General features: G+C 27.2%; 1 protein-coding gene across 1 annotated transcript in view; it reads right to left on the reverse strand.

The window, feature by feature from the left end:
* Positions 1-24,728, reverse strand: part of LOC107443883 (voltage-gated inwardly rectifying potassium channel KCNH6) — a 398,114-nt gene that overhangs the window by 39,381 nt on the left and 334,005 nt on the right. Inside the window, exons 9-11 of the mRNA XM_071183149.1 lie at positions 9,822-10,215; positions 6,510-6,709; positions 5,104-5,356 (exon numbers count right to left, since the gene is read on the reverse strand). Coding sequence (XP_071039250.1) covers positions 5,104-5,356; positions 6,510-6,709; positions 9,822-10,215 — 847 coding nt within the window. The remainder of the gene's footprint in view (positions 1-5,103; positions 5,357-6,509; positions 6,710-9,821; positions 10,216-24,728) is intronic.

Below are 24,728 nucleotides of genomic sequence, written 5' to 3' on the forward strand. Positions count from 1 at the left end.
ATCTATATTCATAATAGTCAAAATTCGTAAAATACGTACTTGATTTAATTATAATTATTTATGATTCAGAAGCGATACAATTTAATTAGTTTAAAATATGTCTAAAATTAGGTATTTAAATATTTCTGTATTTTAGTAATTTTATTAAAAATGTCATTTTCATTAATTTTTATTATTTATTTCTTTCTGACTTAAGAAAACTATGTTTGAGCAAAGTTTATGGTAAAAACAATATTAAAGTAAAGTCAAGTATTTAATGTTAATTAGTTATTTTTTTTATTCGAATTCATACTAAGCTAGGATTATTGCAGAACAAAAATTATACTTATTTTTTTCTAATCAAACAAATATATAGTTTGGATTTTAAACAAATTTATATCAAAAGAGTTTGCAAAATTGAGTTTGAAAAAGGGTATTTAATCCAGATTTTTTAGCTTCTAACGTCTTCTTCAAAAATTTATTAATTTCACTCAGTTTCAGAAATTTGTCTTAAAAAAATTTAGGCAATTTAAAACAATATACCGTTTTTATTGCTTGAAAATAAAGCTTTAAAATAAAGCAAATTAAACGAATAAATTTGTTCGAAAAAAAATAACTCATAGTATTTTCAATTGAACCGAAATGAGCATAATATTTATAAAATTGCTTACTTTAAAAATTCGTTTAGAGCTCCTCACTTTTAAAAATTAAACTTCAAAGAAAATTGACGTAACTTAGAGGAAAGAAAAAAAACTCAAATCTACAGTGGTTAGGAATTTTTCATAAAAAAACCCTCTTAAGTAATAATTCATTTAATTGTTGTTTTACCGTATACCATCAAAATAATTGGATAACCACAAAATGCTACTACTCAAACTGTTAACTCTGAAATTTTTTTTTAACTGTGTTTTCACCTTATTTGATTTAACAAATAAAAACTTTATCCTCGCCAGCAAGATCCAGCTCATGAAACTAATTAGTTCTTTGTAGCCGTCTTGACACAGGACTGTAGCCGAGATGGTTAATCGATCAATCTCACGACAGACGGAAAGCCAGTTCGAATCCCAGAATACGCAGTGTCGATATGCTCCCAGCGAAAACTTTCACAAGTACTATATTATCTAATTCGATATTTCTAATTCGATATTCAACAAACGTTATGATAAAAAAAATTCATATCTAAGGCTTTCTTTCAAAGGCAATTTTTTTTAAACGAAAGCTATAGTATTTTCTATCGCTTACGATAGATGGCACCACTAAATACAAAAATTTCGAATATTAACAGTAAAAATTTTGACTGCAATTTACAAACAGAAATACTGAAAATCGCTCAAACACGAGTTAAAATCACTCAAGTTTGAGTGAAAACTATTCACTCAGGTAATACTGAGAATCACTCAAACTCGAGTGAAAATAAGTCAAGTTTGAGTGAAATTTTTTTCTCTCAAATTGAGCTATTTCCATATAACTCTTTCACTTGAGTGATTTTAACTCAAGATGAGAAGACCGGTTTTATCTAGATGAAAGAGTTAAATAGCACTCAAGTTGAGTTATTTTCACTAGTTCATTTTAAGAGAGTAGGCACATACGACGACATTTCCGAGCATGAGTGCCTATGCAATTGTTGATGATGTGTCTTAACTTCCCTAGAAGTTTGTCACAAGTTTTATGTGACCCCCTGTTATACTTTTTGAACTTGAACATTTCGACAAATGTCATTTGAAATAAATTTATAGCTTTAAGAGCAAAACTAATTTCAAGTTTGAAATACCTACTCCCAAATTAGACAAGATCGGGTACTTCTATAAATGCAGCAACAAATTTATTACCCAGTGTAATTGATCTGATTTCTTTAACAACTAAGAATAAGTTTGAGCCACGATGGCTCAGTGGTTAACTCACTGAACTGCCAAAGTAAAAAGCTTTGGTTTGATCCTCTGTTGGTGAATTGATGCTCACCAAATTATAGATAGCTATTATGGTTATAGCCACGAAAGATAGCTATTATGGTTATTAAGTGATGTTTAAAGTGTGATTATATTGTGTAATGCACAAACTAATGTATTGTAACGTAACAACCAGGGTTGGAGTTTTTGCCGGCAAAAAGGGGTTTTTGCCAGGACAGTGGCAAAAACCTGGTAAAAACCGGCAAAAACTGGTAAAAACCGGCAAAAACCAAATTATCTAAATTGCTGATTAAATATTATTACAAAATACTTGAAACAAATTTAAATCAATCATAAGGAATAATAATTTTGATACATTACATGAAAAAATTATTTTTAACATATTAATAATTAATATAATGGTAATAATTTTTAAAAGATTGAAAGTTTGTGATCTCTTTTCATTTTAGAATCCTAAAATAAATGTTTTTTTACAAATAAATAAATATTATTATTTGTATAATATTATTATTTATTATAAAAAATTATTATTTGTACAATAATTAACTACACATGTTGATAGATATTTTATGCTTTAAATTATAGTTATATTAATTTAAAATAAGTTCATTTCACTGGAAAAAAGAGAATAATCACAAATTTTCCAATCAATAATGTTTTAAACTACTAAAATGATATATTATTACATTATCATTTAATTATGGAATAATAATTTTGTTAATTTTTTTGTAATTATTTATATTCATAGTATATATTTCAATTTTAGGAATAATTTTGTATCAAAAATGTGTTTTTGTCCTCTCATCTTGGAAAATATAGGTTTTTGCCACTTTTTGCCAATTTGCTTGGCAAAAACCTGTTTTTGCCAGGACGGTTTTTACCGGTATTTACCATGGTTTTTTCCACCTGTGGCAAAATCTTGCCAACCCTGGTAACAACTAATGTTTGTGATCTGTTTATAATCGTAATGTAAGAATTGCCCAAACAAAATGTTGTCACTGGGTTAGTAATCATTTTACTAATTAATCAGTTCCCATCAGTAAGAGCATTAAACTAAATATGAATTTGCATTAAAGTAAGACAGCTTCGAGAAAACAGAGAAGAGCTCAAGGAAGCGCACTAAAAAGAATGCACTAAAGGTGGGGATTATTGCAGATTGTATATAACTGATTAATCAATTTGCATTAGAATATTAAAGTAAATATGAGACCTAGTAAAAAGCAAAAGAGTACAACAAGAGTTAATGGAGGTGAATGTTGGAGACATTATTAATTGATCATTTCTAATTCTAGCATTAAAAATGAATATGAAGTGGAACTAAAAATAGGATGCGCGCAGAACATTACAGCGCACAGTATTACGCTGCTTAGTGATCTGATCGACTTTATCGTCAAACGTTTAGAACGAATTGCTGTTATTAAAAAGTGTATCAGTTTTCGAGAAAAGCGAAAATCAATATCAGATCTGTCATGAACATGGTGAACAAGCACAGCGATCTCCAAGGAATTTGCTTCTGCTGTAGATGAAATGTCTAGAGATAATCGAAGGCTTACGATTCTTGATAAATCTCTCCTTCACTAAGCCTAAGTAAAGAAACGATGCAATCATCATTTGGCACTAAAAATCGCACTCCGACATTCATTTATAACCCTGGATGATGGCGTTGTCATTTCACATGAGCATTGTATTTCTGAGAATGCTCACCTTACTTGCCTTTGGACAACCCTGATGTAATCAGAAACGGAAACCAAATGATTCTCATTTAGATATAATTGATGTATTTTGATTTTGATTTTGATTTTACTACAGACTCAATTAATTCATTTTACTTTTTTCGTAAGAAAACAGATAATTGAATGATTTTCGATGCATTAATTTCCAAATAATATAATTAAATATTAAAAAAAAAGGCATGAAACTTACAGAAAATTATATTGAAAACACAAAAATATCCTAAAAATAGATAATGAACAAATAATTAATGTATTTTAATACATTAATGCTTATATCTTACAGTAGCATAACTGTGAGAAAATAACTAAGCATTTATTTCCTGTAATATTGCATATTAAGTGAACATCATGGTTATTATAATTGGTGGTTATGGTTATTATGGTTATTAAACTTTTAATTATTAATTTAACTTTTAATTTTTAATTTAACTTTTAATTAAACTATAATGGTTATGGTTATTAAACTTTTAATTCGAAGTCTTTCATTTTGAATATTAATAAAAAAAATAAACTCTATAATAACACAGAATAATTTTAAGAAAGGATGATAAATAAATATTATTGGTAATTACTTTTTAAATAAAGAATACCGCATATTTTCTAATACAAGACAATTCGTGTATAAATCGAAGAGTGCACTTTTTTACTTAGAAATTTACCTACACATCAAAACAACTATCTATGTCAATGTAAAAAAATAATAAATAAATAAAAAAAAGTCATGCTTTGCTCGGAAATAAAAATGTACCCCTCTCTAGTAGTAAGGGTAGATCCAATAACTGTTGCACAGTGGGGAAAATTTCATGGGCCTTCCGTAATAATAATATCTCTTCAAATTGCCCTTTTTATGTGTTTCGCTTTCAATTTTCATATTTCGGTAATCCATTTCCACTTACTATTTTACGTATTTTCATGCTTTGTGTGTACGTTTCGCGATATATACTGATTACCGCTAATGCTCGACAAAATAAGAAGCACTTCGTTTGACGATGACCCCGTGGAATTTTTCAAAGTTAGTGATTCCGAAAATAAACCGACCTCTCAACTTCAGCTTTCGAAAATGTTCTAAAAATTCTTGACTTATATTAGAAAATATACTAAATAACGAGTTTACAGATAAATATCGAAAAACTTTCTTTATTAATTTTTTTAAGAGAATATTAATCATCCCAGTTTATTAATTGCGATTTTTCTGTACTGTAAAACTGCAAACGGCAAAACGGCAATCAATTTTTATTGATAAAGGGACAAAAGATGTGTATGTTAAATACATATTTCCTAGAATCTGATGCGATAAGATACTTATTGATTAAAAAATTCATTTTCTAAAAAATATATACATATTAGAAATAACACTCTACATGTTTTAAGCGCTCAAAAATAGGCACCCGTTTTCAAGACCTGCAGGACGTGAATGAGAAAATACAAAAATGCATGCTGCCAGAGAATTTAAATTAGAGGAATAACGAAAAGAGAAATAATACCTAAAATCGCCTGAATGGTGTCATCCCTCATGATCTCAATGGTCCCTCGAGAAATGAAGTAAAGTGATGTAAGTACATCCCCCCTATGCACCAAGGTATCACCAGGTGGTGCGTGTGTCGTTTTGAACTTCATGGATAGAGCTCTCAGACATCCGGGACTTGCTCCCTTAAAGGCGGGACATGTATTGAGCAGATTTCTGTTTAGATGCAAACAGATGTCAGCTTGGAGGCACTCCGGAAACCCTTTCAGTACCTGCAATCCAAAACAGAAATAAATAACAAAATTTGTTTATAGTATTCGAAATTATTTATTTTAAAAAGTTATTTATTATAAGAAGGAAAAAGTTCCGATCAAACTACCGTACTGACACTGTAGGATAATAATATTTCTGGTGTGTACGTGCGTATATATATATAGCACAATGAAAACAAAGAGAAAAACGAAACTAATTAATATATATAATAATTAATATGTATTGATATATTTTGCTTTGGCTATATTAATACAATATTAGAAAGCACTCCTTTTGCGGATATAATCGTGTGAGCTGATGAAGACATTATATCTTTTCTTAGTTTTGTTTTCCAAATTTAATTTTTTTTTTTTTTTTTTTTTTTTTTAAGGTGTTGAAAATTATGTTTTTTCAATACTTTTAAAAAATTATTGTTAATAATTTTCTTCTCTTGTCATTATTTTTTATTTTTTTCCATATTTTCTCAATTTCTTAACTTATATATATATTATTTTTTACAAAAATATAGGTACGNATAAACAGACACAGGAGTTAGTAAAAATAGCAAATTAATCTTATTTACCCCTCATAATTAAAGAATAAATATCCAAGTGACACAAAATCACCGAAGTGTTCCGCAATAAGAGATAAAGGAAAATCTTGGAAAATAAATCTGTGAAACGTCTTGTTTAAGGAAATAAGGGAAATCTTAATAATTATAATTAATCTATTAACTAGGTCGAGGAAAAATTTTCTTTCTCGCTAATAGTTAAAGGGTTAAACGTTAATTAATGCGTACTTGAACTAAAAATAAATTAAAAGGTCGATAAAATAAGAAAAAGATTTAAAGGAATAACATAAAAAGATTAATTGAAGCTTATTACGTTACACACACACAAATATATTTACTAAAAAAACTATCTGTATTTTATTTTATTTATTTTTTAGAATGAAAAAAAATATTGGATATTCCAATTATACTTAAAAATATTTTTACAAATTTTGGAGACTTCTAAATAATTTATTACAAGCTATTTTCGTTTAAAATTATTTTATTTATGAAAATCTAACTAAAAAATAAATAGATTGTATTTTTCTTTTTAGAAACCGGTAAATATGCATTCACTATAACCATTGCCAAAAAAATGGATTATCGAAGAAGAAAAAACGTACCATGTTCATATCGATTCCATTCGTGTAGGTCCAGGCATGTTGAAAATATTCTTCAAGCCTTTGACGAAGTGGATTGGGAATCTGATGAAACCTTATGAACTCCTTGACGCGTAGTAATTGTGTGTGATACCGCGCAGTACCTGAATACAATCGTTGGATGATTGCTGAAACATTACCGAATATACTGGCATACATGAGCGCTGAAAAGAAGAAGAAAAAAACACATTTATTTACCGGTCAGTTTGATTCTAATACATTATTTTTGCACTGTCAGAAATATCTCGGAAAATTGATTGGATAACACTTTATTTAATACTTATTTCCCGTTACTCAACCGAAACTGTCAAATAACCATAAAAGAAGACATTAGAACTGCTAACTGTGAGAAAAACTGTTTATTAACTGCTTTCAGACTTTTCATACGGTTAAACAGCCATAATTTTATCGGTGCCCACTAGACCCGTAGCCATTTAGAATCGATCGCATGTTCTCCGAAGCTGCAAGCTAAATCATTTTATACGAATTCATACTTTTATTTTCCATCATTAAATGTCAACAGTGAATGTTAAATAATTTTATAGAAATAAGTACTTGGTGAACACTTTTTCCAGCCACTTAGTAAATGCAACTAGATACGTAATTTATCCTGGAGAGCTTGATCTGTCAATATCATGACCGACCGAACACAACTCTATCACAACCAAACTCAAATGCCCATAACTTAATGAAAAGCCTCGCATAAACTAACTCAATGTTCATTCAAATCTCAATTTTACAGTTTTGAAACCATTCTAATAGTAAACAGAGACAAAACCGCTTAGTTCTGTATTTATGGTTTTTTAACCATATCATTTGTAAATTGTTCCACACCCGTGAAGGTAAAGAAATATTTCTAATTGTACAATTAACGGTTAATTGGATGGACTGATTTCTTCCTTTTATTTAACCATCAGTTTAGAATGGGAATTCTAACAGTGTGACCCTCTGAGCGTTTAACATCAGGATTTATTGATTTTGTAATTAATGCACAAATTCCTCGGTTAATGGCATATTTTTTTACTGCAGCAAGTAAGAACATTTAAATTTGTCGGGTGAAAAACTCCTGTAAGGTTTCAGTGTTTTATACTAAAATGTTTTGATCTAAAGGTAAAAATTAATAAAAACCACTGCATTATTGTTATTAATATTATGTTGTTAGTAATTATTTTGAGGTTTTATGCTGGAGCATTGAGATTTTCTTAATTATGTGAATTTTCCGTTTCAGATTTTAAAATTTTAATTAAATCTGATATCACTTTTCTTTTATTTTACTAAAATTTCTCGCGAGCTTTAAATATTTATTCATTATTGATGAGTGTTTGTTGAAAATGCATTATATTCAATCGAAATATACATAAGATTTGTTTGATATCACATATCACCCAATATTGTAGCATATAATCTTAAAACAAATTTAATAATTTTCAGTTAATAGTGTTATTTAAAATTAAAGAAGAAAATCAAATTAAATATATACATTGAGAACTTAGCTTCAATAATGTTTTTAGCTTTAATAAATTAATTGAGCGCATTTACAATTAGCCGTAAAAGATATGGTCTGATTTTAAAACTTAACGCTTGCTGAAAATGGAATACAATGGTCTCGTAGGACATTAATTTAATTTTATTAACTCTTATTTTTTACAGTCACACTTTCACTCTAGATATAAAAAATGAAAACTTAGGATGTAACGCGAAAATATAAAAACAAACTTTTTTTTTTCCCTCACTCGCTGATTTCGATAGTAATCATTGTTTCCTCATAAAAAAGAACACACTTTCATTTTCACACTTATGTATCCATTATGGTCTTGAGTTTTCGATGTTCGCGAAATTAAAGTGAAATTAGATTGTAGCTTGAATAGTAATTTTTTTTGAAGAAAACTTTCTTATGAAGATATATTTTAGCTTTATATCTTATGAATTGATTAAGTGAGTTGCTGCTTCTAATGCCACTTGCTAGCATCAGCAAACCTGCTTAGTGAAACTAAGCGAATTTGAAATAAATGGTGGTTTTCTGTGAAGTAATGGAGCAGTCTATGGCCACGAATACACTTCACTCACACACACTCTGCTTAAAAGGGAGGACCCATTCATTTATCCAAAGATCATACTTTTGACTTGAAACAGAGAACGATCAATCTCCAATTCTGTACCCCCAGAGGTTTTGATTTGATCTGATAACTTGGGGGACTTTATTATCCCACATATTTAACATGCACCAGTTAGTATTCGGGGAGTCATCGGCCGGTGGGGATCGAACTCGCGACCACTTGGACATGGGCCCAACGCTCCACCAACCAGACTATCTCAGCCCTCAATCGATTAAGTGTTCTCGTTATAACGCTCCAATCCCTTAACCGCTTCTCCTTATTTATTGTAATAACTATTTAGTTACCTGCATAAACCTGCAAAAGAACCAAATCTTATTCTTAATTAATTCTAGTTTTGCATTTATTGGTTGCCATGCTCTTAGAATGCAATGACTAGAAGAGATGGGACAGAAAGGCTCCCTATTCCCCCCCCTTCACTGTAAAAAATTTCGGATCAGGTGACTGTAAAAAATTCCGGTGCCTGTACTTTTTACCATAGAATCCATTTTTATCGAAACATGTTACAAAAAATCTCGTCTGTCGTAGTTTTTGCAATAATGATTACCGTAAAATCACTCTAATTATGTAAATACTATTGTGAAAACTATGGTACAATATTTAACAGTAAAATTAATTTTATGGATGGTGCACCCAAAGCGCTGATACTTTAAACTGCAATTTGATCCTGATGGATGGAGAAGGAAGGATGAGTAAGGGAGGATTTTATAACAGTTTTCACCAAATGTTAAAGCTCGCTTGAAATTTAACAATTTTTTAAAAAGTCTCTATTTGAATTTTTTTCTTCAAAAACAAAAAAATTATCTAATAATTTATTGTAAATTTAATTACACAAATATAGAGTGAAAAATTTTAATCTTAAAAGGGGCTGTTTTCCTTCATTTATAAAATGTGAGGGTGTTAAAGCCCCCTCAACCCCCGGGTTCCGGGGTCCCTGAGGTTATCCAATTAATTAACCTTCTGCGTACCAATAATAAATTATTCCAATTTGCCACTATGTTGCATTAAAATAATATATGTTCATTGTTCTATTCGTATTCTTAAGTCTCATATAGATAATTTCTCTCTTGATAAGTCGATTTCAGTGCCAAGCACTCAAAGGGCCAAATCCACATTACATTCAAAATATTATTTTAGAATAAAGAGTTAAATTCATACTTACATCCGACTAGCATGACGATGATGGCAAATATTTTCTCCATGTTGGTGTTGGGTGACACGTTTCCAAATCCAACGCTGGTAAGGCTTGAGAATGTGAAGTAAAGTGCTGTCACATACTTGGATTTGATGCTAGGTCCACCATGGGAGTTGTTGTAGTATTGGTGCGTCATGTTAGCAAGAGCGTCCAACCACCCAATCTTCGGTTCTTGTGTACCTCGTTCCGCGTTCGCAATAGCGTACCAAATGCAAGCTAACCAATGGGCAATCAACGCAAAAGTTGCCACCAACAGAAGAAGAACGGCGGCTCCATACTCCGAATAACGGTCGATTTTCCGGGCCACCCGCACTAGCCTCAATAGTCGGGCAGTTTTCAGGAGGCCGATCAGGGTTGTTGTCTGGTAGAAAAGAATAAAATATTCTAATTCTTTACAATCCCAATTTCAAAGCATACTATTGAAACCTACTGCAAACTGAAAAAATGCAGTATTGCAGCAATATAATCATTTGCAGAAGCAGTTACAGCTAACAAACTTATAAAAACTTTCACGAACAAATAATGAAAAAGTAATTGAATAAAAAAATTTATATGACTATCATTGTTGTTGTATTACTTCTAACTTAAATTATCAGCATTAATAATTGCAATTTTTTATTCAGCTTATTAACGTAAAATAGTGTTAACGAAAATTAATAATATTAGTAAAAATAAATTTTATTCAGCTTATTAATCCCAACAACTTTAGAAACGTCAACAAAAATTAATGGTAATAATGGAATAAATTTTATTCAATTTATTAATTCCTGAAACTTAAAAATGTTAACAAAAATTAAGGCGAGTAAAATTAAGTTTTATTCCACTTATTAATTCTTACAACTTGAAAAATAAGGGCGAAATTAATTTTAAAAGTGAAAATGAAAATTAATATTATAAGTCAAAATAAATTTTATTCATCTCAATAATTCCTAAAATTTTAAAAATGTTAGCGAAAATTAATAGTAGCAGGGAAAACAAATTTAAATCAGCTTATTCATTTCTACAACTGTAAAAATGGTAACGAAAATTAATAATAGATATAAAAATAAATTTTATTCAGCTTATTATTTCTCATAACGCTAAAACTTTTACTAAAATTATCAATACTATAACAATAATAAATTTTAACCAGTTCTTAATTTCAAATAATTTTAAATTCAGATAATTAATAAACTAAAGCTTTTAGTTGTAAAGAGGATAAATTTGATACACCTTAATAGTTCCTAAAAACCTGAAACTTTTATCTCAAATAATCATTTTGATAAAATTGGTATTCTCAAAAATTATTTGATAATTTTAAAAACTTAAAAATAATTCTTTATAGGGTACAAACAGTTTTTCTTATTATCTTTCCAAACAAAACAGTAAATTTCATTTTGCCAACCCCTTATTAATTGAATTTTGACGGCTATTGGTTCTTCCTATCAATTAACCAAAATTATTTTCTACTAGGCAGAACAGATTTTTTTCCAACTTACTAATACCTATAAATACAGAAATAATAAAATTTCAAATATGTATTCACTTCTTTTAAATAGCAAACTGAGGAAGATATCAGCATCAAAAAAAATTGGTTCAGAAAAATTCAGATTCTCCATTATTTAATTAGTATTAAAAATAAATTAATTTACTTTTACTTTACGTTTTATAATAGCTGAAAATAAACCACAACCACATTATTAAACGTATTTCTGACTGCTTATATATATTATTTGTTTGGTTAGAAATTAAAAATACCTATTGTTTATTACTTTTTCATGATTGCAAAATACTATATCTAGAACAATTATTGCTCTTATTGAGCTTGTGTATCATGAAATATGAGAATATTTGTCTTTTAACGTCTTTTTATCAAACTAATAAATGAGATATGGAGGGAGAAAATCAAGGCTTTGATGTATAAATTGTTCAACCTGATTAATATTGATTATTATTGATTATTCATTGCCAAAAGATAAGTATCAATAAACGGTAGTTTTGGTATGTGGTATTTGATGCGATAATATTTTTGTAAGTAATGATTTCTAATATCTGCTTCGTTCGAAAGATAAAAATAACTGTAGTTACGAGTAAACTCTTAATTTATGCTTCAAAAATACTATTTTAATTTAAACGTTTTAAAATTTTGAGAAACTAGCTAGCGTGCTTAAAAATTTTTTAAATTGAAATGTGAACATACATTTCAAAGCTTCTGATATTTAAAAATTTTTTGCACTTATAAATTTTGTCTTGAGGACTTTGGAATCTATATCATTTCCATAGATTTATTCTTTTAAGACTGTTTTCAGTAATTATTAAATAGATTTTAAATAAATGAGCAATTTTGTTCTTAAATTAATGATTTGCTTAACTTAAACAAAGCAAATTAAAAATAAATAAAAAGAATGCAAATTTGAATTTTTGGTTATTGCAATTAGACAAAATTTTAATATATGAATTCAAATATATAATGAATATATTTTCCATTTATTCCTATAATTTTAATGTGTTTATTTGTCAAATAATACTTTAAACACACGTTTTATTCCCATTTGTAGTCTTTTAAACAATAAATATTTTCCTTAATAATGGAAAGTTTTGAATTTACATTTCCATTGCTTTAATTCATTTAATATCTTACGCAAAGTGATTTATTTCAAGTTTACTCTAGAAGCAGGAATTTTGAAAAAAATTTTTTTTTAAATAATATATAACAAATTGCTATAAATTATATATTATTATGTATAATTTATCCAAACAATTTATTTTAAAAATAAATAAATACTTGAACAAATTCTCAAAAGAAAAAGTAATTGTTCATAGTTCCAAATGCACATAAAATGATCCTAAATGCAAATATTTCTTCCCTTTACTTTAAAAATTTAAAATACATAAAAGTTTTCCTTTATTTAAAGGTTTTGGGTCTATTTTTTTATTTACTAATGAACATAAAAAGAAACCAACACGAGAATGTGTTAAAAGTCAAACATGGGAAGTACATTTCTCACGGATTGAATTTGATTACGTTTAGTTTCTTGTGTAGACTCGATTATTGCATTTTTGATACTAAGATTTGGCTATTATATTTATAAGTACCTGCTTTCAATGTAAGAAAATTATTGTTATTATAAATATAAGCTGTATTGTTTTATTCTATAAATTTTATTTTTTGTTTTTAATTTTTAATGAATTGGAATAAAGAAGAAAAAAATCATTAATCGAGCTTTCTGTTTTACCACAAAAATGATCTTTCAGAAGCACTTTTAGTTATTATTAACTAATCCAAATGCTAAACTATCTTTGCAGTTCAAAAAAATTCAGGCTTCTGCAAATATGGTTGTAAATACTGGAATACTATTGCAATATAACTTAAACAATTGGGCCACGAAAAACAATTGTAGTGCTAGAGTGTAGTGCAAAAAGTTTGAAGAATTATAAATCTTTTAAAGTTCTCTTTTTACAGATTTCTACAGGAAATTGAATATTTTAATTGAGGTATTGTAATTTCTTTTCTCGCATGAAGTCTTACTGATATTAGATAATTTTTTTAACGAGGAACACGTGAGGACTATCTTGTACTGAGTATGTTTGTACTATTATTTTACAAGTGTCGAATTTTTTTAAAGTTAAAAATTACTTAAGCGTTCTTTATATAACATCTGTAAATATTTTAATAATCGTTTTTATTTTGCACGCATGTAAAATAGTGCGAAAATATTTTAGCCTTACTAGTAGTTTAAGAACTAAAGTTTTATGCTGATCTTTCGAAGTTTTGATAAGTGTCGATGGGGCTATGCAAAATGTTTTTGTATTTTTCATGTAACCATGAACATGTTAAAGCTGTTGTTTTCTGAATTTCCACGAAATTATGCTTTACTTTTTCTGTTGTTAAAAATTATTTGTTGGGTAAAATATATTCGGTAAAAAAATATGTGTATATCCGTCTCTCCATTCTTTAAAGGGTTAAAAAAAACTACACACAACATGATGACTTTTTATTTACTTCGAATTCGATTAAATTGAAGAATTTTGAAATGACTAATGATGGAAATATTTTAAAGCATTAGGCTAATTTGCATATTCTCTGGCATCGAAGCTTTAATTCAACATGCTTTAAATAAAATTTTCTGAATAATGTTTACAGTACATTAAAAATAATTTTAATAGTATTTACACACACATTTAGACAGGAAAGGTTTTACTTGGAATTATTAGTTTTTATCAGTATAAGTCTAGCTTAAGCATAGCTTAGTATTGATCAAAATTTAAACATGAATTTTCGATCTAACTATGAAAATTTTTATCTTGATCTAGACTAATATTAGTCTATAATAGCTAGTATCACTGCATCTGACTACACAAATTTGCATGAATAAACACAAAACTCTAATAACTTTAGAAATATGTCTTACAACATACAAAATGTACTAAAGCATTCGGATAACAGAATAGAAATGTATTGTTTATAAATATTTTATTTCATTAAATATTCATGCTTCAAGTATTTAAAAAATAATTTATTACTTTTAAAAAAACTTTTATTTATTCTATCTTAATATCTATTTCATGCCTTGAATTTTCATGACTAAATAACTCTATTCAAACATTGTAATTTTTACTAAAACATGCAACATGCTATTTTATAGTTCTAACTTTAGTAAATTAATATATTATTCAATGTAGCAATATTTCATGAAATAACATGCTCTAATACTAAATGCTTTCAAGCTAGTTATAACTAAAAGCAAATGACTTAATCTTTAGGTATCTAAAACTAAGCACTGTACAAATTCGCGCACACATAGCTATAGTAAAACAACAAACTATCCAAAATGGAATAACTAAAATATTGATGTGAAATTATTTGAGAATTCGTTTGAATGTTTTTTTCGTTTAAAACGCTCAAATGTATTTAAACATATTTGTAGAAATTTAGAATTTGCTGAAATTTTACTTAATTGTATTTAGAAAAATTTAAGCTATTCCTTGTATCTGAGGGTATAAATTAATTTAGTAAATTAATATATATAGGGATTTTATATCTCTAACATTTAAAAAAATAAATGGTTTAGTAGACTCTAAATTATAAATAAAACGAATTATTTTTATACTATGCGAAAAGAGTATGGTCAAAACTACCAGAATGCGTGTTTCTGACTCCAAAATGCTCAATTTGTTTTCGAGTCTCTTTGGTAATGATTTTGGTAAAATTGACAATAAAATATGTTTTTATAATATGAGATAAAATCTGGCAATTTTATCATGATACCTTAAACCAGCACATAAAATCCATTTATTCGGTTAAATTTAATTTTCAGTTGTGTATTTTTTTACCTAATGTGTCGTAATATAGTTTTGAAAAACCGAATTCCCATTAAACTGTTTATTAACCGTTATATAACGTATATTTTGTTTGGAATTATTTTTTTAACTAGAAGATTTATTATTACACACTAAGGTAATTTTATCAGAAATTTAATTCATGTATGTTTTAAAGTATATTATTCTTTATGAACTTATGTTAAGTTAATAGTAAGACTTAATTATTTTGATGAATGCTAGAATTCCAATGGCTACAATAGACTCAGTGTAATCGTTTTGAAATGAACGAAAATTAAATTTTTATTCATTTTCAAAGTTTTTTTTGTCAAATTTAATTCCTTTAATAAGCAAAATAAATTTATATCATAATGTAATAAATATAATCTTTTACTTTTCATTTTGAACTATAAAACATTGATATAGTTACTTTCTTTAAAATTATTCAACGATTTTTTTGAATTATTAAATTTTAAACAAGTATTTATATATTTATATAATTTTTCAAGGAATGGTAAAATGTGACTGGTTTTTGAATTGATACCGAAAATAGGATTATTAAAACTATTGGTTTATTAAAATCGAATAAAAAGCAAGTTAGATAAAAAAAAATATTAAACCGAGAAAAGTGTTCGCTCTCTAAATTTGTTTTTTAGTAAATCAATGAGACACAAAATAATATTTTTCCATGAACAATTAAAAATTTAAATGGTTTTTATGGATTTGAAAATATCTATTGCTCAAAATTAGGATTTTTTTAAATTAGTTTTAATTATACAAGCATAAAAAAAATATTAAATTTAGGAAGTTTTCCCCAGTATACATTCTTTTCTGATTTAATCTTTGTACTTGATGTTATGCAGTTTCTTTTCCTTCACCGTCAAAAAGAGACTTAGTACGAAATGTAACATTGTTAAGATTTAGATTGACCAGAATGATAGAGTGATAAAACAATAAAATATAGTATAACATTTATTAAGATGATTTAATTTTCCTAACAATTTTGGTGAATTAATTTAACACAAGTAAAGACTTAATAATTATTAAGTAAACTTTAAGGTTCTTATTAATGATATTATTGGTTTCAATAAATTCTCACTCGCACTTGTGATTACTTAGGCTCTATGTACGGGTAAAAAATTATAAAATATTTCCTCCCTCTGACTTATTTGAACAAATTTTGTTAATTGAAAGTAAATAAGATTTTGCTTCAATATTAGTAACTTTTTCCTTCTTTTGATAGGTAAGCGTGTAAATAACTTTTTAAAAATATACTGAAACAGCAGAGTAAAAATATGTAATACACATTTTAAAAATAAAAATAAATTTATGTTAATATTGATTTAGCATGTATCGACATGTTATATTTTCGGAATAAAAGTCGTAGTGCTTCTGCAGCGGGTGGCAACGTGTGCGCTGATTGGGCAATAGCAAGCAAAATAATGCAGCATTTCATACGCCAAGCTATATTAAAGAATCAAAAATATATAATGTGATTAGTGCAAATTGAAAATTTGAAAGAAAATAATCTGATTTCGTATAAACTTGGTATATTCTTCAAATACTTGATAACATGCGCTGCAAAGGATAGTTCATATGCTGTTTAAATGAAATTAAGCAAATTAGTCATCTACAGCAAAACAAGCAGCCTTTTGATATAAAATTCCATGGATTAATGATATAAAAAACAATTAAACAATATGCATTAGTAAAAAAAATACAGATATTAAAATTATATATATATATATATACATNCTCAAAAGGCAATATAATTAATAATTAAGCATTTATAATAAATATACAGAATCAATTGTTCCATAGAGTTGAATCAAATTATATACCTACTGCAAACAAGCAACAATCTCGCAGATAATAAATGGTAAAAAATGGCAACAGTAAGACAATATTCTGATTATGCACTGGGAATTACCCATATATATTCTTATAATGCCTTTTATTAAATATTTTGAACGAAAGCATGCTAAAAATTTTGCTCTAAGACATGAATTTATAAGAATTACAACACATATATAATTAGAAATTATAGCATACAGAAAAAAAAACATTTGTAACAGTAAAATAATATTCTAATCATTTAATGAAAGATGCCCACATATATTAAATATAATTTTATATATATTATTGTACTACATACTCATATCAATTATTAATTGCATCTTATAAATTAGTTTTACAGAATGAACACTAGTATTTCCAAACTAACACTTAAATTTATAAATGTACAAAGTTCATAAAATATTCATGAAGTAAACTGAATGTATGCTACTTGGTGAAATGTCAAAGAAAATAATTAAAACTTAAGTATTCGACATATTAAGTATAAGGACAGTAGTTCTTTTATGAAATATGTTGATCAAATAATTTTTAATTGGAGCAATTCCTTCAGATGAATAATTTAAATTAAGTTAAAATACATATTTTATAAAATGAAATTCTTCATTTATACAGTTCATTATGATGCTTTAATTTATAAGTAGGAGTTTTACATATTTAATTTGTACAATATTGCTTCAACTCATACTTATTAGTAAAACCAGTTTGTTTCATACCATAAGGAATTGCAGCTGAGGAAGATAAACTCTCTTTAGAGATTTTGCAATGTTTAATAAGCACTTTACGTTTTATTAGATTTTTATCCGTGTAGTTTTTTTTTAAACTGCTTATGAATTATTAAGTAGAAGAACTCTGACTTATTCGTGAAGAGGGGGAAGATATGAAAATTCAGAAAGAAAAAACAATTTTCTATGAATAGAGATTAATAATTAAACCGGAATATATTTTTATCTTGCTAAAGTTATTTGATGTCATTGAATTGACAAAGTGATGATTTTAAAAACTATTAAACAAAGAAAAGAATTATAATATGACAGTTAAAATTGTTCTTAGAATATTTTCAATAACTTCCTCGACAAAATATTAATTTTTTAGAGCGCTGCATAAATTAAATATATTTTTATATATTTTATATTTAAATTAGGCAAAAGACTTTCCAATAAACAAAAATTCTTCAGCAAGAGACATTCTACATATTTCTAAACTTTTATAATCTAGACAATTAGCTGATCCGTTTGTCAAAAAATGTTTTAAATCAGTAGAAATATGTCAAAGTTTGGAAAATTTTTGTCTTAGATAATCTTTCTAAAATTTTCGAAGTCTTGTAATTGTCGTTTTTAACTTGACTTTACGATCTATATTTGACATTGCCCTAAATGATTTATAATAAATACTATTAAAATTAATTCATAAAACTTTATTCCTTGTACTTACGAAATAAAATGCTGAATGTTTTATTCCAAATGCAAAAGTTTAAAAATTTAATCATTTAATAAAAAGTTTTAGAACTAGTAAATCTCAACTTCCTCAAAAGGCAGCTTTTTAGCATAACGAGAAATTTCAATATCCGAGGAGTAACAAAAACATTTTGAAATAGTTTCTTAAAAATTAATTATTTCGCAATTGTTCGCAAAATATATTCTGGCGGTAATTAAAGAATTATCAATTGATAATGTTAAATAAATAATACCAAGAAACCGAAACAGTAAGATATTACTTGACTAAAAACTTCAACCGCTTTAGAAATATGCAAATTGGAAATAACAGTTAACATGATTCAAGCGCTCAAAAGAAGGAGCCCAATTTCAAGATTTTTCAGTCGCGAATGAGAAGAAACATGATTTGAAATATTGAAAAATAAAACGGTAAGTTATCGATGAAAAATGGAAAAATAAATAGGAGAAACAAAACTAGAAAAGTCATAGTAGCGAGGAGAGAGAAAAAGGAAAAATATAACAAAAAAAATAAACCATGGATATCTTATTCTCTTAAGAATCTTGCTTTATTCGTATGAATACTGATTCCCTTGTTAACGACTCCTCATCACGTTTCCAGAGAGCTTGAAAATGCATTTTACCCTAATTTGTCCGTTTCAGCCACTTCGGATTTTTTTTTCTGCTTTTCATCGTTTTTTTTCTTTTGGCTACTTTGTTTTGTCTCCTCCTTTATTCTTGCCATTTTTCGTTGGCAATATTACGTTTTATATTTCAAATCACTTTCGTTTCTTCGCATTCACGTCTGTCAAATTTTAAAAGTGGACGTCTGTTTTTGAGTTCTAGAAACATGTCGACTGCTATTTCCAATTTGTATATTTTTGAAGAGAATGCATTTTTCAATCAAGTAAGATCTGTAGTTAGTTTCTAAAAATATGATTACTACTTGCCAACTTAAACTGAAATATTTAATGAATCCTAAACATTAAAAATATCAAATTGTAAATTTATATTTTGAACCGTTAATTTTTCAGCTCAAACAAGATGTTTTTAATTATTGGAAAATTTCTTTCCAACAATGCAATTTTCGAGGGAAAAAAACACAATAATCATGTGTTAAATTTGGGATGTTTTTGAAAGCTCTTCAAACTATCTTTTTCCTTCAAATTCTCACAATCCCAAGCACGTAATGACACCCTTCAGGAAACTAACTCATTCAACGCACGTTAAGCCATTAGGAGCAAAGTTTTGCTTACTACCAGTTAGAAATGACTTTGTAAGTACATTTTCGAAAGCAAAAGAGTCAAAACAAAATTTTCAAAAAGCTTCGCTTCCGTTGAACAAAGGAAAAGCTTTGCCATTTTTTAGTGTTAACTTAATTCAATTATTTTCTTGTTTACCTTAAATGCTAACTCTAAAATGAGAAAAGCACTTATATAACAAGATAAGATTTATAAAATGAGAAGGGGAGTTAGGATATTTTTGCCCATTTGTTGAGATAATCTAAAAGTTTATAGAGAGGACATAAGTTTGTAAATACTTAAAATTCAGTTAGATACTGAAAAAGTTTAGCAAAATTTTTATATCTTTAGATAAATATTCCTTAAGAACACTTTCTATTATAAAAGTAATTAAGCATTACGCTTAATTTGTTATACTATAAACGTACGTATTATATATGCTATAAACGTAAGTAATTCCAAAAAAACGCTAAACAGTTTGACTGATTATATAATTAAAAATATTCATAAAAACTTTACATGTGTACAAGAACAGTTGTAAATGCTATAAAATTATTTATTAGGCAGTATCCTCAATAAATAGCATAATTTAATTAATAATTAATAGAACCAATAAGAATTTTTCATTTTATACTTAAGATCAAGGTTAAAGTTATTTTTTAATTTGTAATTTCGAATTATTGATCGGCGACAACATAGCGTTTGTTTAAAAGTGACTTTGAAGTTATGTCATAAAATCACATTCAATTTCGAACAATTAATTGTATTTTTCATGATTGCTAATAGAATTTGTGTCTGTATTAAGAAATTGCGCTAATACCAACTTACATAAACCACAAAGTTGACCACAGTAACATCTAATAAGAATAATTATTAAAAAGATATATGAATTTATAAGTGTTTTAGGGTAAAATTAACTACTAAAGAATTTTACAGACATATAAGTGTTTTAAGCAAAATTAACTGCTAAAGATTCTTACGAATATATAAGTATTTTAGAGAAAAACTAAGTGCTGAAAAGTTTCATGGATATATGAATGTTTTAGGGCAAAATTAACTTCCAAAGAATTTTAAGGAGATGTGTCTTAGGACAAAATTAACTACGAAAGAATTTTACAGACATATATGAGGGTTTAGGGCAATAATTAACTATTAAAGAATTTTTTGGATGGCAGTGTTGTTGAACAAAATTAACTACAAAAGAGTTTTAAGGATTTATTACTGTTTTAGGGCAAAATTAACTACTAAAAATGTTGACGGCTATATAAGTGATTTAAGGCAAAAATAGTGGTGGTTCCGGTCACAGGGGGACTAAATATAACAAATGATTATTAAAAAATATTCTGAGGAACACAACAGATTACCTTTTTTTCATCGTAGTTTCACCTAATGTGCAATATTTGTTTTTATTAATTAAATATAAATATTTTATAATACTCCAAAAACTACTTTATTTCAAACCTATTAAACTTTTTCTCCATTTTAGAAATTAAACTTTTATCATTTATCGCATTTTATATGAAAAAAGAAACATTTCTTATCATGTCAAAAGAAACACCTTATTAATATTAGCAGTATTTTTAGTTGATTAAAATTTTTAATTTTTGTTAAAGTGACTACATGTTTCTAAAAGTTACCGTGGTTGAAAATGCTTCTACTGTCATTTTGCTTAATAAGAGTAACTAATTTTAAATTCTTCTTAAAACATAAGTTTTTTTAAACAGATGTCCATCTTTATCCTTAATTAGAGTTTCTGCCAAAAAAGCCGATTTTTAGAAAATTCAAAGTTTAGAAAAGTTTGAAAAATTTAAAAAAAAAATTCAAATTTTTATTTGATATTTCATAAAATTTAATCATGAAACTTAAAGCTAGAGCATAATATTTTCATTCTCCAAAACATACGCAAACAAATCAAATTGATAGAAATAAATTACTTTTTTTCGAAATGATTTTTTATGCTTTTAAAACATTCAAACAACTTTCTCTTGAAACATTCGACTGTGTTAGAAAGGAAACAAATAAATGCAAAAAAGGAAGCAAACTGTCGCCTCACCAAATCAAAAGAAACAAATGTATGGAGAACAGACGAAAACAATGAAAATGAAAGTTTTTCTCGTTTAACTAATCAGGACAATTCTCCGTTTGCATTCTTTATAATGAAGGAATCTTTCGCATTTGTTTAAATTTGCATTTTTTTATGCAGATGCTTTATTTTTGTTAATATGTTTCTTTTTCTATGATTAACAATGGAATGCAATTTTTAAAAATAGTTTCATTAGCAGTAAATGTCCAACTTATTCTGGTTTCAAACACGAAATGAACAACTCAGTTTGCTATATTTCAACTTGATCATGAGATTAGTAAAGAAAGAGACTTGTTAATCTTCTCATAGAATTGAAATATAAGATAATATAATATAATATAATATAATATTAATATAATATATAATGTGCAAAATTATCCTGCAAATAAAAAGTTACGTTCTAAGTGCTATCAGAATAATTATTTTTTTTAATTATTTGCTTTAAATAAGGAAAAAAAAACATTGTTAGTTAAATCGCATTTATATAAAAAAATAATGCATTATACATACTCTAATTTTCAGGATCTCAGTATATAATCTTCATCTAGTAGTCGAGAGTATGGTTATTTTTGCTATTTCATTGCCAACTGCAGAAACTGCTCCCTTACTGACGGCATGGTAATAAGCCATATGCCTCGTATGACGCTGCCATGTTGGTCGATGCTTCCATTTACTCTTTCTTTTGTTGATATTTTTATTTTGTGTAGTGTTTAGATGCTGTTTGGATTATACCTGCTTTGGTGTTGTTATCGGGTTCATGTTGGGTAGTTGTTTCTTAATTTACATTTTTTTCAAGCATTATATTAAGTTAGCAGCTTGACGCTGTTGTGACTTGAGATTGTATAGGTTTTTCTTTCTTTCTTTCAATATATAGGGAAATGTCGGGTACCCCCACCCACTGTCAATTTCATATGTATAGAATACTTTTTCAAGTCAATGGGCCATCGGACATTAATTGTTATATTAAAAAAAGATTATTTTCAAAGTTTCAAGTATTTATGATAAAATATTTCTGATATACTCAAGTATTTGTGATAAAAATGATAAATGAGATTTATCTATTGTCAATACATTGGTCATTTTCATTTACACCTGAAAAAACAGTCAAAAAACATAACTTTTGTAACTGGGCGGGGTTACCCGACACATTTTGAAAAGAACTAAAAAACATGTTTTTCTAAATTTCTATTTTTTTAAGTTAAACTATTCTTTTTTTGGTTTATTCTTTTTGCATTATTTAATTAGATGATAAAACAATTGAAACATACAAAGATATTGATTATTACTCAATATTATACAGAAATATAAGCAATACTCTTTAAGTGGGCGGGGCTATATCCGACTCTCCCCTATAGCAGTTTGGAACGGTAAAGGAGGCTATCAGAAAAGGTATGCCTGGTCGCTTAGTCCTCTCCAACCATCTGAAGAATGGTGAAGATAGGCATTTTTTTGGTAACTCGTTTTTATTTATATTGCAAGACGCAAAATTCAATGGATTGTTATCAAGTTTACATGAAACTCGACAAGACAGCAGTGGAAACGAAGCGAAACTGAAATAAATGAAAATGGCCTTTGTTATTATTTTTTTTAACGAAATGTCCTAATATGGTATACAGACCGTATAGAGGTTACTAGTGAGGCTCGTTCTGAAAGATCATCGACAACCATCACCAATGAAAATGTGACACGTTTAACTGAATACATTAACTCAGACCATCAATTGACTGTTCATTAAATAACATTTTGAAAAAACATTCAATTAGGGAGCACTAAACCACAACAACGTACCTTGCTACTCTAGCTTTTTTGTAATTAGCATTATGGACAATACAAACATGCGAGTAATTTCTCAACCATCTTATGCTCATCAACCATCTTATAACTCACTTCCCTGGCCATTATTATCTCCCTAGCTTGAAAACTTTTTTAAAAAGCCATTCACCATACCTTGGAGAGTTTGAACCTTGGGAATTCGATCAGAAGCGATTAATTTTAAAAATCTTTTAATATTTTGTTCCGCTCTTTTAATATCTTGCTCTTTTAATATTTTGCTTTGATTCCGAACAAAAAATTAATAGCTTCAGTAAAATTACTTTTTGGTTATATAACATAAACTTATTTAATTAGAGATAAGATTATTGTTATTTGAATTTTCAATATTGATTTTGTTTTGTCTTATTTATTTTGTCTCATTTTCTGATTGATTTCGTCTTGCTTGACTAATTGATTTTGTCTTGTTTGATTAATTGCATTTGTCTTATTTAGAAAAGACTGATTGAATTAAGATTAAAGCTCGTATAGTCGAAATGTCAAAATTGAGTTTTTTTGTGCTGTGTAAAAAGGCTAAGAATTACAATTAACTAATTGTTTTCATTTTTCAAATTTGAAAAAATATGAAATTATCTTTCAAAATATAGACATAAAATATCTACAATAAAAGTTATGGGTTCCAAGCTAGTTTTATAAACCTTAAAATTTGATAAAAATAAGCTAAACATCACTCCAATATACGAAACCTGTTATTAAAATAGTTTTTAAATCACTGTTTTTTGTGCGTTGGTCAACATTATTTTTTTTAATCATTGAAATGGATTTAAATGCATTCGTTTCGCACAACTCATCAAAATTTAGAACTCTTATCTCATTGTTCTTATAAATTTCATTTATATTTTTTCGTACACTAAAAATAAAATATAGTACTTCTAATTGGAAAAATAAATGCTTTGTTTTTTTTTCTCTAACATTTTAGTTTTTTTAATTATTTTAATTACGTAAGTTTTGGAAATAAGTCTGGAATTTATTGAAAAAACAAAACTATTCTACGTATGTAAATTAATATCATTCACATTAAACACAAATAAAAAAAAGTCAAAGAAACCGTTACAGATACGATGCTAAGAAAAATTTATGATGCATATTCTCGTGAAGGTCAAAGGATTATTGATTTATTTATGAATAGAAACAT

Source organism: Parasteatoda tepidariorum, chromosome 7 (genome assembly GCF_043381705.1).
Source record: "Parasteatoda tepidariorum isolate YZ-2023 chromosome 7, CAS_Ptep_4.0, whole genome shotgun sequence".
NCBI classification, from domain to species: domain Eukaryota; kingdom Metazoa; phylum Arthropoda; class Arachnida; order Araneae; family Theridiidae; genus Parasteatoda; species Parasteatoda tepidariorum.